Source organism: Falco cherrug, chromosome 4, assembly GCF_023634085.1.
Source record: "Falco cherrug isolate bFalChe1 chromosome 4, bFalChe1.pri, whole genome shotgun sequence".
In the NCBI taxonomy this organism is placed as follows: Eukaryota; Metazoa; Chordata; class Aves; order Falconiformes; family Falconidae; genus Falco; species Falco cherrug.
The window spans coordinates 47995898-48008804 of record NC_073700.1 but is presented as its reverse complement, the minus strand read 5'-3'; the positions used below and the strand labels follow the sequence as shown (position 1 = coordinate 48008804).

General features: G+C 62.6%; 2 protein-coding genes across 9 annotated transcripts in view; one reads left to right on the top strand and one right to left on the bottom strand.

Moving 5' to 3' along the window:
* LOC114014483 (neuroendocrine secretory protein 55-like) overlaps nucleotides 1–6029 on the top strand; it is a 34523-nt gene extending 28494 nt beyond the window's left edge. For 3 of the 8 annotated variants that reach the window (XM_055707769.1, XM_055707770.1, XM_055707771.1), the window contains 6 exons: nucleotides 1998–2044; nucleotides 2899–3061; nucleotides 3587–3739; nucleotides 3823–3885; nucleotides 4020–4207; nucleotides 4337–6029. In XM_055707769.1, the coding sequence (XP_055563744.1) occupies nucleotides 2965–3061; nucleotides 3587–3739; nucleotides 3823–3885; nucleotides 4020–4207; nucleotides 4337–4837 (1002 nt within the window). In that variant the 5' untranslated portion in view covers nucleotides 1998–2044; nucleotides 2899–2964 and the 3' untranslated portion in view covers nucleotides 4838–6029. Of the gene's footprint in view, nucleotides 1–1997; nucleotides 2045–2873; nucleotides 3062–3586; nucleotides 3740–3822; nucleotides 3886–4019; nucleotides 4208–4336 lie in introns of all 8 variants that reach the window. The other 5 variants (XM_055707775.1, XM_055707773.1, XM_055707774.1 and 2 more) reach the window with 3 other exon arrangements.
* A 55-nt stretch (nucleotides 6030–6084) lies between these two features.
* Nucleotides 6085–12829, bottom strand: AMH (anti-Mullerian hormone). Its single transcript, XM_055707795.1, has 7 exons — nucleotides 11444–12829; nucleotides 10957–11088; nucleotides 10098–10779; nucleotides 8909–9084; nucleotides 8113–8236; nucleotides 7784–7973; nucleotides 6085–7635 (listed from the first exon to the last, which is right to left on the bottom strand). Exons 3-7 carry the CDS (start codon nucleotides 10702–10704, stop codon nucleotides 6720–6722), a joined length of 2013 nt encoding a protein of 670 aa, XP_055563770.1. The 5' UTR covers nucleotides 10705–10779; nucleotides 10957–11088; nucleotides 11444–12829; the 3' UTR covers nucleotides 6085–6719.
* Nucleotides 12830–12907: the final 78 nt, after the last annotated feature.

Sequence of the window (12907 nt, the reverse complement as noted above, 5' to 3'; positions counted from 1 at the left end):
GCCCTGAAATGCATCTGCCTCTTGCTGTGGCACAGACCCCCATCTCCCATCTTGAGGGGAGCAGACCCAGACCCAGAGCTGGTCAGCTCTGGGACCGAATCAACGCCCTGGGGCGCTTGGCACTGGGAGGATGGCTGCCTGCCTGGTCGCGGTGTGGCTGTCACAGAGCCCTGCAGCCAGCCTGGCAAAGCCTGGCAGTGCTCCCAGGGGCTGGAGGCAGTTTGGGCTCCTCCGTCCAGGTGACCCCCAAGGGATGGAGGTGTGGGAACAGCCCAGCACCCCACGATGGGGAGCTGAGCTCAGCCGAGGACTGGGGACCACAGCGAGGATGTGGTGGGATGGCCGTGTGCTGCAGGACACTGCCACCCAGCACCGGTGCTGCTGCCTGCCAACCGCCCAGCGCTTTTTTTTATCCCTCTTGGTTTAGTGAGAGTCCCTCGAAGAGACATGGCAGCAGGTCCCTGTGAGGCATCGGAGAAAGACTTGGGATCCCCCGAGGCCACCGACGAGCTGCCCGGGTGGGCGGGGAGCACTCAGAGGCAGCCGAGGAAGGACAGGAGAAAAGGTACCTTGTCCTCTCCGTGAGCCGGCAGCCAGGAGGTGCCGGCTGTGGCTGTGGCCATGCCAGCACTGCTGCCGTGGTGCTTGAGGCCCCACAGGAGAGGGCACAGCATGGCAGGGATGGGTCTTGGTGGCACCGTGAAGTCACAGGGCAACGAGGGGCCACCCCGTGGGGGCATCAGCCATGGCCAGGGTAAAGAAGAACAGAGGCTCGCGCTCTCCTCCATCTTCCTTGCGCTCATCTTTGCTCAAAAAAGCCATGAATAGCTGTGTAGCTTAAAAGCACAAGAAGCACTTGGGGGGAAAATGCTTTAAGGAAAATTTCTCAATCATTGTGCTTTCCTTGGGGTTGGGAACCCCCCTGGCCAACTGCGAGTCCTGGAGCAGCTCCTTCACTTCCCAGCAGAGAAAGGACCATACTCACCATCACTGAAACAAAATCGAAGACTTTTTTATTTCCTCTTGAATGCAAGGACCTTTCAGACCACAGTTCCCTGGCCAAAAGGTTTCCTCTTACTTATTTGTTTTGCTTCGACTATTATGTCTTAGATGTCATCCTTGGAATTGCTATTTTTTCTCAGCGTTCATTCTGCCACTGGGTGAAAGTAAACTAAATCCAGCTCAAAGGGGGCAAAAATTCCTTCTTCTGGTGAGGGCTTGCAAGGATGTGGTATCCAGATCCCAGCAGTGCGAGGGCTGCGCTCAGAGGGGCTGAGAGGGCTGAGGCCACGTGCTATTGAGACCTTGGTGCATCCTCACCCCCGTAACAAACCCCCAGACCCAGGGGCAAAGAAACCCCCAGGGAGCCCGAGGAGCCCGGCATGCTCCCCAGCCTTTCATTGCATCGAACTGCTTCAGGGCCTTGGGGACTCTCCGATTTTCTCTCCCATTTCACATCTGGGAAAAGCCCTGAGAGTCATCCCTGAGCTTCACACTTCTCTGGGGTGGCTTGAGGTCTTCTTTGAGGTCTGGTTGCTCCACAGTACCCAGAACTCATCTGGCTCTCTAGGCTATGGCATGAGCTGCCTCCAGCCTTCCAGCCTCCAACGCCGCATTTTCGGGGTGTCTGTGTGCACCCTGGGCTATTTGTCCCCCCATGCGCCTTGGCAGAGAAGTCACCATCCCCCTCAGCTGCAGACCCCCAGGATACCTGGGATGGTGCCGTTTTGGGTCTCAGCAGCCCCAGGCCTGCACATGCTCCTGTTACACCCCAGCCTTGCCAGCTGCTGCCGCGATGGCCGGGGGGCTTTTTGCTTGTCGTCTGAAACCTCTTTCCACAGGTGACCCGGCCACACTAAGGGGGAAACGTGGCCATGATGTCCCCGCTTTGCAGGCTGGTGGGTGGCAGCAGGAAGGCTACGTGCCCCCAGCCCCTGGCAATTCCCACCTCCCTGAATTCGCCACCTAATGCACTGCACTGTGCTTGTCTTTAACAGATGCCAACACGCCGGTGAGCAGCGACGGGGAGAGCAGCAGAGCCCATGTAAGTGTGCAGCAGCCCAGCACTGGGGGTGCATGGGGGGTCCCTGGGGGTGGGGGCTGTCCCACAGCAGTATTCAGCCCAGGAGGGCTCTGTGGGGTGTTGCAGCACGTCCACCCTGGGGGAGCTGAGGGCCGCATCCTTCAGCTGTTGCTGTCACTGATCCGTGCAGGTGGGCAGCTCTCCCTTGTGGCACCAATCCGGTGGCACTGACACAAGCCAGCAGCCAGCCCAGCCACCAAAGCCCCAGTCCCCAGCAGCACCGAGCCCAGACCCCCAACATGTCGTGTGCCCCATCTCCTCCCGGTGCTCTGACCCTGCCGGTGAGCTGCCCTGGGTCCGACCTGCTGCCCTCCTGGATGCGTGAAGCCGTGCTCATCTGGGCTGGGGATGAATCCAGCCCCGAGGGCTGCCCTGGGGTGGGCTTGCTTAAGTGCAAGCTGGGGGTCAGCAGCTGCCAGCCCACCCATAGGGGCTGCACCCCAGCGCCCGTGCTGCACGGAGCCAGCTAGTGGCTCCATCCATCTTAGCAGACAAAAAAAACCTCAAAAAACCCAACATGTTTTTAAGGCTGCTGATGCAGATACTGGGCTAGATGCTCGAGGAGCTGCTGAGGAGCCCGGTTAGTGTTGATCAAGGCCAGTGCCGGCATCGGCTCAGCCCTGGGGGACCCAAGGAGTGTGAGCACAAGCACAGGGACTGGGTCCCTCCACAGCTATGCTGAGCATCCCTTGTTCTGGGAGGGGGCCCAGATGTGCACCATGCCGCCCACCCCACCCAGCCACACTGCTTGCTTTCCCCGTGGGGCCACGTGATGCTCTTACACCCCCAGCCATGCTTGCGCCCCCTCCCTGCAGGGGCTAGAGGAGGCAGGGACCCGGCTTGACATCCCTGAGCAGGATCCGGACGAGCCTGAGCTGAGCATGCCAGAGCCAGCGCCGCTCAGCGTGGACAAGAAAGCAGCAGAGAAGAAGCGGGCAGAGAAGGTGGGAGCCAAAGGCAGCACTACCGGGCCTCCAGGTAGGCATGCAGGAAAGCCCTTCCCTGCCCCAGAATGGCCAGACTGGCCCCAGGTGGCCACAGAGGCATAGACCCTGTCCTGCATCCCCGGCCAGCCCAGGAGGCATGACGGAACGAGCTCTGCTCTCCACAGTCCCCTGGGAGCTCAGCAACATGGCGATGGGGCTTCTCAGCCACCTGCCAAATGCCACTCCTCCTCTTCCTCCTCCTCTCTGCCCTGGGTGGGGGGCAGCAGAGCTGGGAGCATGGGCAGAGGTTTTCTCCACTCGAGCCTCAGGATGCCCTAACGCCATGGTGGCCTGAACACCTCGGACTCAGCCCACGTGACAATCTTTTCCCCATCCCTGTAGTGCAAACACCTTCCTCTCCGCTGCTGGGAGCGCGGCAGGCAGGTCCTACCCCTGCCCATGCCCTGGGTGGGCAGTGCAGGAAGATGTTAAAAGCCCTTCCCACCCACCCCCAACTCAGAGCCCTTTGCTGCTTCCCAGCTCCCCCGGTAACACTGTTTCCCTTGGGGGTCCTCAGTCCCCAAGAGCCTCCCCGTGCAGAGGAAGGTGGAGCCCCCCAGCCTGGACCCCGCGGAAGAGCCGCTCCTCTGGGAAGGGCTCACCCTCAACAAGTGCATCCTGGTGGCTTCTGTCGTTGCCCTGCTCAGCGTCACCTTCCAGGTGCTCCAAGGTGAGCCGGGAGCCAGTCAGAGGGGGGCAGGGTGGCCAGACCCTGCTGCCACCTCCTGCCCCCTCTCCCTTTCTCTCTTCCAGCGCCGTGTTCCAAGGAGGGCATCAGCCGCAGCAGGCAGGACCCTCCACCGCCTCCCCTTCATGGTGGGTTCGGGTGCTCCATGCTGCCCCGACCCCCCTGATCCAGCTGAGATGGGGCCATGTCCCAGAGTGGGGTGGCCCTGGGGACCCCATGTCTGGGACATCACACCTGAAACAGCCTTGTCCCCTGCTGACAGTGGCCTGTCCCTCTCCCCTCCCAGAGGTGGTCAGCACCGAGGAGGAGGAGGTCCAAGAAGTAGTGACCACCCAGCCTGCCCAGCCGGAGAGCAGCATGTTCAAGGATGATCATGGTGACAATGATGGTGACGATGACGGTGATGATGACAGTGACAATGATGATGACAGTGATGCTGACAGCAACCTGGTATGGGTCTGGGGTAGAGGGAGAAAGGGCATCCTCGGGGCACCTCCTGTCTCCAGGGGGAGGGATGGAGAGGGGTCCTCTTCCCTTGGGCTGTGTCACTGGCACCTGGTCCCTTCCGTCCCCTCCCAGGCAGAGCCCTGGATCTTCAAGAAGTGGTTTGGCCGCTCGGCACCAGAGGATGATGAGGACGAAGAGCCCACAGATGATGTCCCCGACGTGCCACCGGCCACAACACAGGTGAAGAAGAGTCGGGAGAAGAAGCTGGAGAAGAAGGAGGAGAAGGAGAAGGCCCGGGAGGGCCGTGCCACCCAGGCGGAACGGAGCAGCCGGAGGGAGGCACGAGCCAAGGACAGGGTGCTGGGGGACAAGCCCGGCAGAGCCCCCAGGGCCCCCCGAGAACCGGAGCAGCAGCCCCAGAAGAAGCGGGGCCGGGAGGGGAAGGAGAGCCGGCGGGAGCGGGACGAGCCCAGGAAGGAGGGGTGGAAGGGCCGTCCTGGCAGGGCTGACAGCGGCGCGGAGAGCCCGAAGCGGGACTGGCGGCAGCAGAAGGGCAGGAAGCCCTGGGAGCCCGCGGCCGCCCCGGGGAAGGATGGCACCGCCAGACCCCGGGAGGGCAAGAGGCGTGACTGAGGCTGGGGCGACCGAGGGGCTCGATGATGCTGAATCCAGGGGGGTCCAACCCCGCCGCTGCCCCTGGCAAGGACACCCTGCCGCTTGCTGCCAGCTCCCAGAGACATCCCGGGCCGGCAGCACAGGCAGCACGCTGGGATCTCCAAGCAGCGGCAGGGCAGCTCGGGAGCCTGGCACGAGCCTCCCCAGGGACCTTGGGTCCCCCTGGATTAGATGCGCAAAGGCAACCCGAAGGGACCAGGGGAAGGAGCTTCTCTTCACCCGGGCTTCGCACTATTTCTGCATCCCCACCCAAAATCTCTCTTGCAGTTCATTTTCACTTGTGGCCCCCAAGGCATCGGGGTGGCGCAGTGGGCACAGGGATCCCAATGAACAGATTTTGCCTCTGAACTGCGTAGCTCTTCAATTGACTAAATGGTTTTATTCAAAGCAAATCAAGAGAGAAGTAGATTCTGGGATAACAAAGCCAGGCTGCAGCCATCCTCGGAGGGACGTCAGGGAGACGACCACCACCTCGCTGGACCCCGGTGCCATCGCTGCAGGGTGGTGCGAAGCTTGCTGGTAACAAAACAGGGCTGGAGAGCCCATCACCCGGGGATCCCTTCGGGCCTTGCCTTCACAGAGTCGCTTTTAGGAACGAAAAAACAAGTGCAATATCATGCAGCGCTGTAGCAACTACAGGAGACGTTCACAGCCCCAACAGGTTTAAGTATTTGCTAAATCAATAGAGGTTAAAATAAACTATTTTCATTTTTAATAAGGTATTAAAGTGAATGTTTAAAAAAAGAATAACAAGAAAAGATTTTGTCCCTGGTCCTGTTTGTGTGTTTTCTGGCACCCCCCATCCCCACTGTACAGGGGCTCAGGGCCAACCCAGGTCCCCACGTGGGCTGTGGGGCACAGCTGGCATGTGCCAGGCTCCAGCCGTGCCCCCGGCAGCCCCGCGGGGACACTGCAAAGCCCAAGGGCTGGTCCCAGCACCAAGGGGGCTGCAGCCAGAGCAAGCCCAGGAGCTGCTTCCCGGGGGTTTGGAGCCTGCGGCAGCCCCAGTGGGTTGTGCTGAGGGCTGGGCTGAGCTGGGAAGATGATCTGGGGGCAGCCGGGCTCTCCGTGCTGACGCCAGCGGGGACGCGGAGCAGGTGCTTTGGCAGCCGTTTGCACCCGCTCCTATTAATGGTGTGAGCAGCCCAGGAGGTGTAAGGGGATCGCTGCCCTCTCCCTGTCCCCCCAGTCCCCTCGCCCCCCAGCTCTGGCAGCGCCCCAGGAGCGGGGTCAGCGGAGGGCGATGCAGACGGGACCCTGCCAGCCCTTGGCCCCTGGCTCACACAGGGGCAGGTCCCCAGATAAAGGCTGGTCCCTGCAAGAGGATTTGGCCTCTCGTTCTGCTTTTGCAGGTGCAGCTGGGTGGCTGGCAGGGGCTTGGCGAGGGGCCGTGGGCTGGGAAACAGCCAGAGGATGCTGCAAGTCAGGGGGCTTGGCGGAACCAACAGCTGCCCTGCCTAGCCACTACGGGAACAGAAGGAAGGGATGAATAAGCGTAGTCCTGGCCACATCTGCCAAGCCTTACCCTCCCACGGTGGCCCTGGGGCACCCGTATCCAGCCCAAACCCCGCTGTGGGGTCAGAGTCACGCTGCAGCACAGCCCCACGGGCACCTCGGGCATCAGGAGCAGGTGCAGGGGAATGTGGGGCTGGAGAGCAGCCCCCAGGGAGCAGCACGGCTACAGATGAACCCAGAACCAGAGCAGCGCTAAAGAGACAAACCGTGGGGCAAGGACACGCGGGGAGCACCCGTCTGAGCAAGAAGCACCAGCTCCCAAGCTGCGAGGGCAAACTGGCGGGGGGGGACGGGATGACGGTGAGTGGGGAGGCGGGTGGTGCCTCTACCGACAGCCACACTCCTCGGCCACCATGTTGGGGAACTTGCGGACCTCCAGCCCCTCTGTGGAGAGGCTGATGATGAGCTGGTCGGAGTAGCGGATGGGCACGCAGCAGGGAGCCCGCTGGAGGGGCGAGCCCCGCTCCTGCATGCCCAGCAGCAGCACCGTGTGCGAGTAGTAGCTGGTGACGCGGGTGGAGAGGGGCAGCTTGCAGGGACCCTCACAGTTGTTGGCCGCGTAGACGGTGGGCATGACGATGAACTTGCGGTCATGCAGGTCGATGGTCAGCTCCTGCAGGCGGCAGTGGGCCTGATGCCGTGCACTCCGGTTCTGCCGCAGCACCTTCCTCCGCTCCTGCCAGCGCGCCCGCACCGTCTGCAACGCCTTCAGCAGCAGCAGCGCGTGCATCTTCCCAGAGCCAGGCGGCCGCTCTCCGGGTTGACCCTCAGCTGGCCCTGGCGGGTAGTAGCAGAAGCTCAGGAGGTGCTGGAAAAGCCCCATGTTGGCTTGGAAAGCTGGCATGTCCCTCAGCTCCTGGATCACCGCATGCAGCTTGCCCATCAGCAGCTGCAGCACGGTCCCCTCCGGCTGCCAGCCCCCCAGGTGCTGCTCCAGCACGGCTCCACTGTCCTGGGGGAAAAGCAGCACCGAGGGCTCCTCCGACTGCACCAGACGCTCCAGCGCTGCCTCCTCGGACAAGTTGAGCAGTTGGTGAGGGAGGGTCTCCATCACCTGGAAGTCCAGCCAGTGGTGGGAGCTGGGCTGGGTGGGCGGCTCGCTGGAGGGGCTCAGGACCTGGCGGATGAACTGGGTAAGGATGCCCAGGAACTGGCTGCTGCCGCCGGGCTCTGGGGACGACGTGTTGGCTGGGCTCGGGGCGGTGGGTGACGGCAGCCACTCGGTCCCGGCCTGGGCTGGGCTGCGGGGAGAACATAGAGTCACGGGGTCCCTGTGTACCCCAGGGGTCCCGCCAGGCCCTGGCCCACGTGCTCCCACCATGGTCCCCTGGCAGAAAGGCTGGGGCTGCTTCTCTCCCGGGCTCCCAGCCCCTGTGTTTTTCCACGGACCTGAGCTGCGGGTACGGAGCTGTGTCCAGCACCCCATCGGCAGAGAGGTAGGAGGAAGGGGCTAAAGCCACCTCCTCTTCCTCCTGCAGGGACTCGGCCAGCAGGAGCAGCACGGGGGTCATCCTGGTGAAGCACTTGTCATCGGAGCCAAACAGGAGCTGCTGGGTCTCCGTGGGGGGCAGGGGGGCACCTGGAGGGGAGTGTAGCCGTGAGGACGCCGGTCTGGGGGGTCCCACACGTCCCCACAGCCCCTCGCTACAGACAGGCTTGAGAGGAACCCAAATGCCCACGGTCGGGCGCAGACCCCCCGCCCCCCCCGGCATCCCTACCTCCCTGGCCGCGGTGCCGGATGGCCAGGGCAGCCTGGAAGCTGAGCTGCTCGCTGCTGCGGGTGACGGACGCTACGGCCGCTCCCAGGACCAGGTACTGGGTGTCCCCGGCCAGGCACAGGCTCTGCACCCAGGGGAGACGCGGGACGCCGGGGGTGCGGGTCAGACATCACCGGGGGGGCACTCAGAGGAACCCCCCCGGCTGGCTCCAGGTCACCCAGTGCCCGGTGGCCCAGGGAGCAGTGAAATGGGAGGGTGGGGACCACCGGGGGTAGGGCGGGCAGGGGGGCTTCACCACCCAGCCCCAGGGCTGCTCCGGGAGCCGCGGGGTGCAGGGGGACCCCCGAGCGGGCAGAGACCCCCGAGCGGGCAGAGACCCCTTAGCGAGCCCGGCCCCCGCCCCGCTTCTCCCGGCAGCGGCTGCTGCCCCCGGCAATGTTGGTGGGCCCGGGGGGGCGGGCAGGACCCCCGGAGCGGGCTGGGCACCCCGGGCTGCCCCCCCTGCCCCTGCCGGGAGCCGGGGACGGGGCAACAGCACCATCTGCAGGGCCAGCGGGAGCGGGCGGGGGGGCACAGGGACGGGGGGGGCACAGGGACCGGGGGTGGCACAGGGAGCGGGGGGCGGGTGGCACAGGGAGCGGGGGGCAGTGGCACAGGGACTGGGAGTAAACAGCAATGGGGACCAGGAGAGGATGGCAAAGGGACTGGGAGAGGGATGGCAAAGGGACTGGGGAGCAGAGCTGTGACCCCCTCCCGCTGCCCGGCCGCCCCAACACCGCATCCTCCGGCCGCCCACCTGCTCCCGCGCCAGCCCGGTGCCAGCAGCCAGCAGACCCCCGCGGGGGCCGGTGCCCCCCGCCCCACTGCCCCGGTAGAAGAGCAGCAAAGCGGCGCGCAGCTCTCCCAGCCGCCGGCCCACGGCCGCCTGGAACGCCAGCTTGAACCGCAGCAGCACCCGCGCCTCCCACTTCACTGGAAAGGAGCAGAGAGAGGAGGTGAAGGCCCCCCCCGGCCGCCGTGGCTCCTGTGGGGCCAGGGCGAGGAGGGGGCTTCGGGCCCAGCACCAAGGAGGGGGCTTCAGGCCCAGCACCGCTTCCACGGCGGCCGGAGCACGTGGGCCAGAGCTGACGGGGTAGGGGGACGTGGGGGCCCCTCCCTGGCTCAGGGCGGTGGGCAGGGGGCAAACTCTGCAGCCGTGGCAAGATGGGCACTGCCCCGCTCCCGCAGCCGCTCCGGCAGGTTTTCCTGGGCAGACCCCCACCCACGGAAACGTCTCCTCCCGTGGCAGCTCCTCAGGGACTTGGGGACATCGTGGCCGTCACGCTGCAGCCAGCGGCACCGCCTGGGGAAGGGCCACATCCCCAGCTGCCAGGTACTGGGGGTTTGGCTGAAAATCCAAAATCCGGGAGGGAAGGAAGAGATTCCAAGAACAGACAAACAACTGTGACCTTCCCGCTACGCAGGAGGGCGGATTAAAGCCGGGGGTTTCTCCCTCGATCACGGCACTGACCGAGACAGGGCAGAGGAAGGCGCCTCGCTGGTTTTCGCACGAGGCTGCAGCTGCCCCCACAAGCCCGGGACCCTCCGGCAGCACCAAGCGTGAGTGCGGCACGTGCTCAGCCCACAGCAGCACCCGCCAGCTCTGCTCATCCCATCCTCTCCCGTCTTTTCCCAGTCAGAGCTGGGCCGGGGCCCCAACCCGCGTCATTAAGGCGGAAAGTGAGAAACCCCCATCACGGCAGAGCAGGAGCCACCAAGAACGTGGCAGGCACAGGGCACCCCACAGCACCCAGGCTGGCATCACGGCTAAAGCTTCCTAAACCCGTCCCCACGAAGGCACCGCATTGCACTGCTCATCTCAAAAGGAACCCAACCCCGCAAACATCACCCGGTGTTGAAAACCCTGAACGAGAACAAGCAAACAGCATCCCCGAGACCTGCGTCCGCCCGCTCTGCTTGGCCTGGCGCAGGGATTCTGTACCGACCTTCCTCCAGGTGCAGCACGAGGAAACGATCCTGCCCCGGCTCCAGCACGTGCGCGTGGATGTGCCTCAGGGGCTGCAGCGCAGCACCCGCCTCCCCCGCCGGGCACAGCCCGAAGGTCCGCAGGTCGCTCTCGTCCCAGCTGCTGCGCTGGCTCAACAGCTTGATGAAGTTGCTTTCGTAGTGGGTGAGAACACCCACCACCTCCAGGTGCCTCGGGGCCGGCCCACCCTGGTCCATTCTCACCTTGCACACTGGCCCCTCCAGCCCCCCGAGCGGCCAGGGGTGCAGGATGGAGCCCGGCCAGGGGGTGCCCCCAGCCTCCGCCACCCCCTGCGGGCATTTTGCTCCCGGGTCGGGCTGCGGGGAGAGGGGAGCAGCAGCAGCAGCCACTCTGGCTCTGGCTGCCGAGCTGGGTCGCCCTCCTTCCTGCAAACTCACATTTTCTCTCTTTCCCTCCTCTGCTTCCAGCCCCAGCTCTGCCGGCAGCCCCCGCTCCAGGCGGATCACTGCGGGAGCCCCTTCCCCCCCGCTCCCCTTCCTTGGGAGCGCTGCAGAGGGGAGCACCAGCACCAGGCACGGCACAAGCACCCCAAGAGCCACCTTCATCTTCCCACTCCCGCTGCTCCCAGAGCTGCTCACACGTCCCAAAGCGCTGGGGCAGAAGGGGAGGACGGCGTCTCCCTTTTAAAAAGCGGTGGCCTTGAGTTGACAATGCACAACACACCTCCCCTGAGCAACTCAAAGGCTGTCATGCTGGAGAGGAGGGAGGGATGTTTCAAAGAAACTTTTTTTTTTTGCTATTTTTGGGTTTGCATCTCGTATTGAAAACGTAAAACAAAGTAAAGCTGTTTCTCTTACTCGTAGGGATGCACGTCCTTGACTTCAGATGTTTTCTAAAGGAGGATGGACATCGAGGCTTGGATCTTCTTGGGGACCGGCACGTACTATTCCCATCAGCAGTGAAACACCAAGAGGGAAGAATTAGCAGGACTAGGAGGAGGCAGGTAAAGATAACGGACAGAAACTAAGTAAATGTATGGGAAGCATTCTCCTCTCGGCTGGAAAGCCTCCCCCTCAGCCGGTACCTCACACGGGCTCCTAGCCCACCCCAAGGCCCAGGCTGTGAAGAACCTCGCGGGTGCAGCAGCCACCTGCGGCTGCAAACACGTAGGAGCTGCCTTTAGCAAGTCTTACAACACTTTGTAAGGGCTTTTCTCTCTGTGAGATGCCAATACTCACGGTAATGCCTGGAACTACCACCTACCTAGCGCCCCATGGAGAAACCTCCCCCGCCACCCAAAGATCTCAGGGGGTTTTTGGCAACGGAGGGCAGGGGGAAACGTACCCACAAAGAATTCCCACTGCATGTTCAGACTTTTCTCTGAGTTTCCAGGACTTTGCAGTTCAGAGCTCAGGATCTGGCTCCAGCACATCATAAACGGACCACAGAGCCGAGCTGGGGAGGGCCACGAGCACCACACCATGGGGCCGGTGAGGCAGACCCCCCTGTCCCACAGCAGCTGTGGCAAAGGGCACACACCGGCACCAGGGAGACCCCCCGCCAGCCCACTCGGCCATCGGGCCAGCTCAGCTGGACCCAAAGCGCTGCCGGCGCGGTGAGGCCAGCGAGGGCTGGACACGCGGTGGGTGGGATCGAGCAGGACCTGTGTCAGGCCAGCAGAAGAGGCCAAGAACTGGATTCCTCCGTCGAAGGGGCAGGCAGCTGCAGGGCTGCAGCCCCCGCGCTCCGTGGAACCAGCCAGGCACTGGCCAAGGGCAAGGCTGGGGCAAGCAGCCCAGCCCCGGCGGTGCTGTGACCCACCGAGCCGCCCCGCATCCCACACAGACACCCAGTGCGGCGAAAGGAATCCTGGAAAGGACAGAGGAGAAATCTCAGAACTTCCGGTTTTTAATGGGAACCAAATGGTATTTTTTTGAAGGAAACGTTTAGTATAAATAAAACCACAGAGAACTAAAAGCTTGCCAAAACTAGTCTCGTAGTGGGAGGATATATACAATAAAAATCAGACAGCAGGTGCTTCATAATAGCACAGACAACATTTAATGAATTGTAGTAACAAACTAGGATTTGGTATCACTGCAGCTTTGGTAATTTCTTTTGACTAAACATCTGGAGATCCCCGACACTGCCACCGACAAAGCACCAGCACCGTCCGTGAGCCCACGTTTGGCATGACCAGCCTAGTGTGCAGCAGGCAGGAGCTAAGCACCTGCTTACCGGGCAAGGATGGGTCTTCAATTGTCAACGAAACCTGATCTGGTGCTTTTCAAGGACTCCTGAGCAGCAGCCCAAACCAATTTCCTCAGGAGAAATGTTTCCAGCTTCCAGCTGCCAACACCTGAGCTACGGCACAGCGCTCCGGCACCGGGAGGGGAAAGGTTTCCAAATGCAGCAGGAGTGACGCCTTCCCAATTGCAACCGTCATTTAGCGGGAAGACAGAAAAAGCTGAATTTAGAAAATTCTGCTCGCCCCCCATTCTGCCCGCCGCTGCGGGTATGGGTGATGCAGTAACAGAATCCTTTCCACATCTCTATGACAAGTCTCCCCAGCCCTGAATGAACAGCTTAATCAAGGATTTCAGTTGAATAGCAACTGATTAACTGGTAATTTATGGGCTACACATCAAGCAGCCTAAGAAGGGGCAGCAAGTGAAGCCAACGCAGCTGAGCGGAGCTCGATGTCGCTGCTCAGTCAGGAGGAAGCGAGGCGCCCAGAGACTTCCAATCCTTTGCCTCCTCTTTGGAGCATTTCCAAAATGTAACCGGACGGGGAATGTTTTATCTATC

Coding starts and splice junctions, on each gene's coding strand:
- AMH (XM_055707795.1), bottom strand. CDS start 10,704: ATGAAGGTGGCTCTTGGGGTGCTTGTGCCGTGCCTGGTGCTGGTGCTC. Junction 9,085..10,097: donor CGTGCTGCACCTGGAGGAAG/GTCGGTACAGAA, acceptor GCTCCTTTCCAG/TGAAGTGGGAGGCGCGGGTG. Junction 7,636..7,783: donor GCTCCGTACCCGCAGCTCAG/GTCCGTGGAAAA, acceptor TTCTCCCCGCAG/CCCAGCCCAGGCCGGGACCG.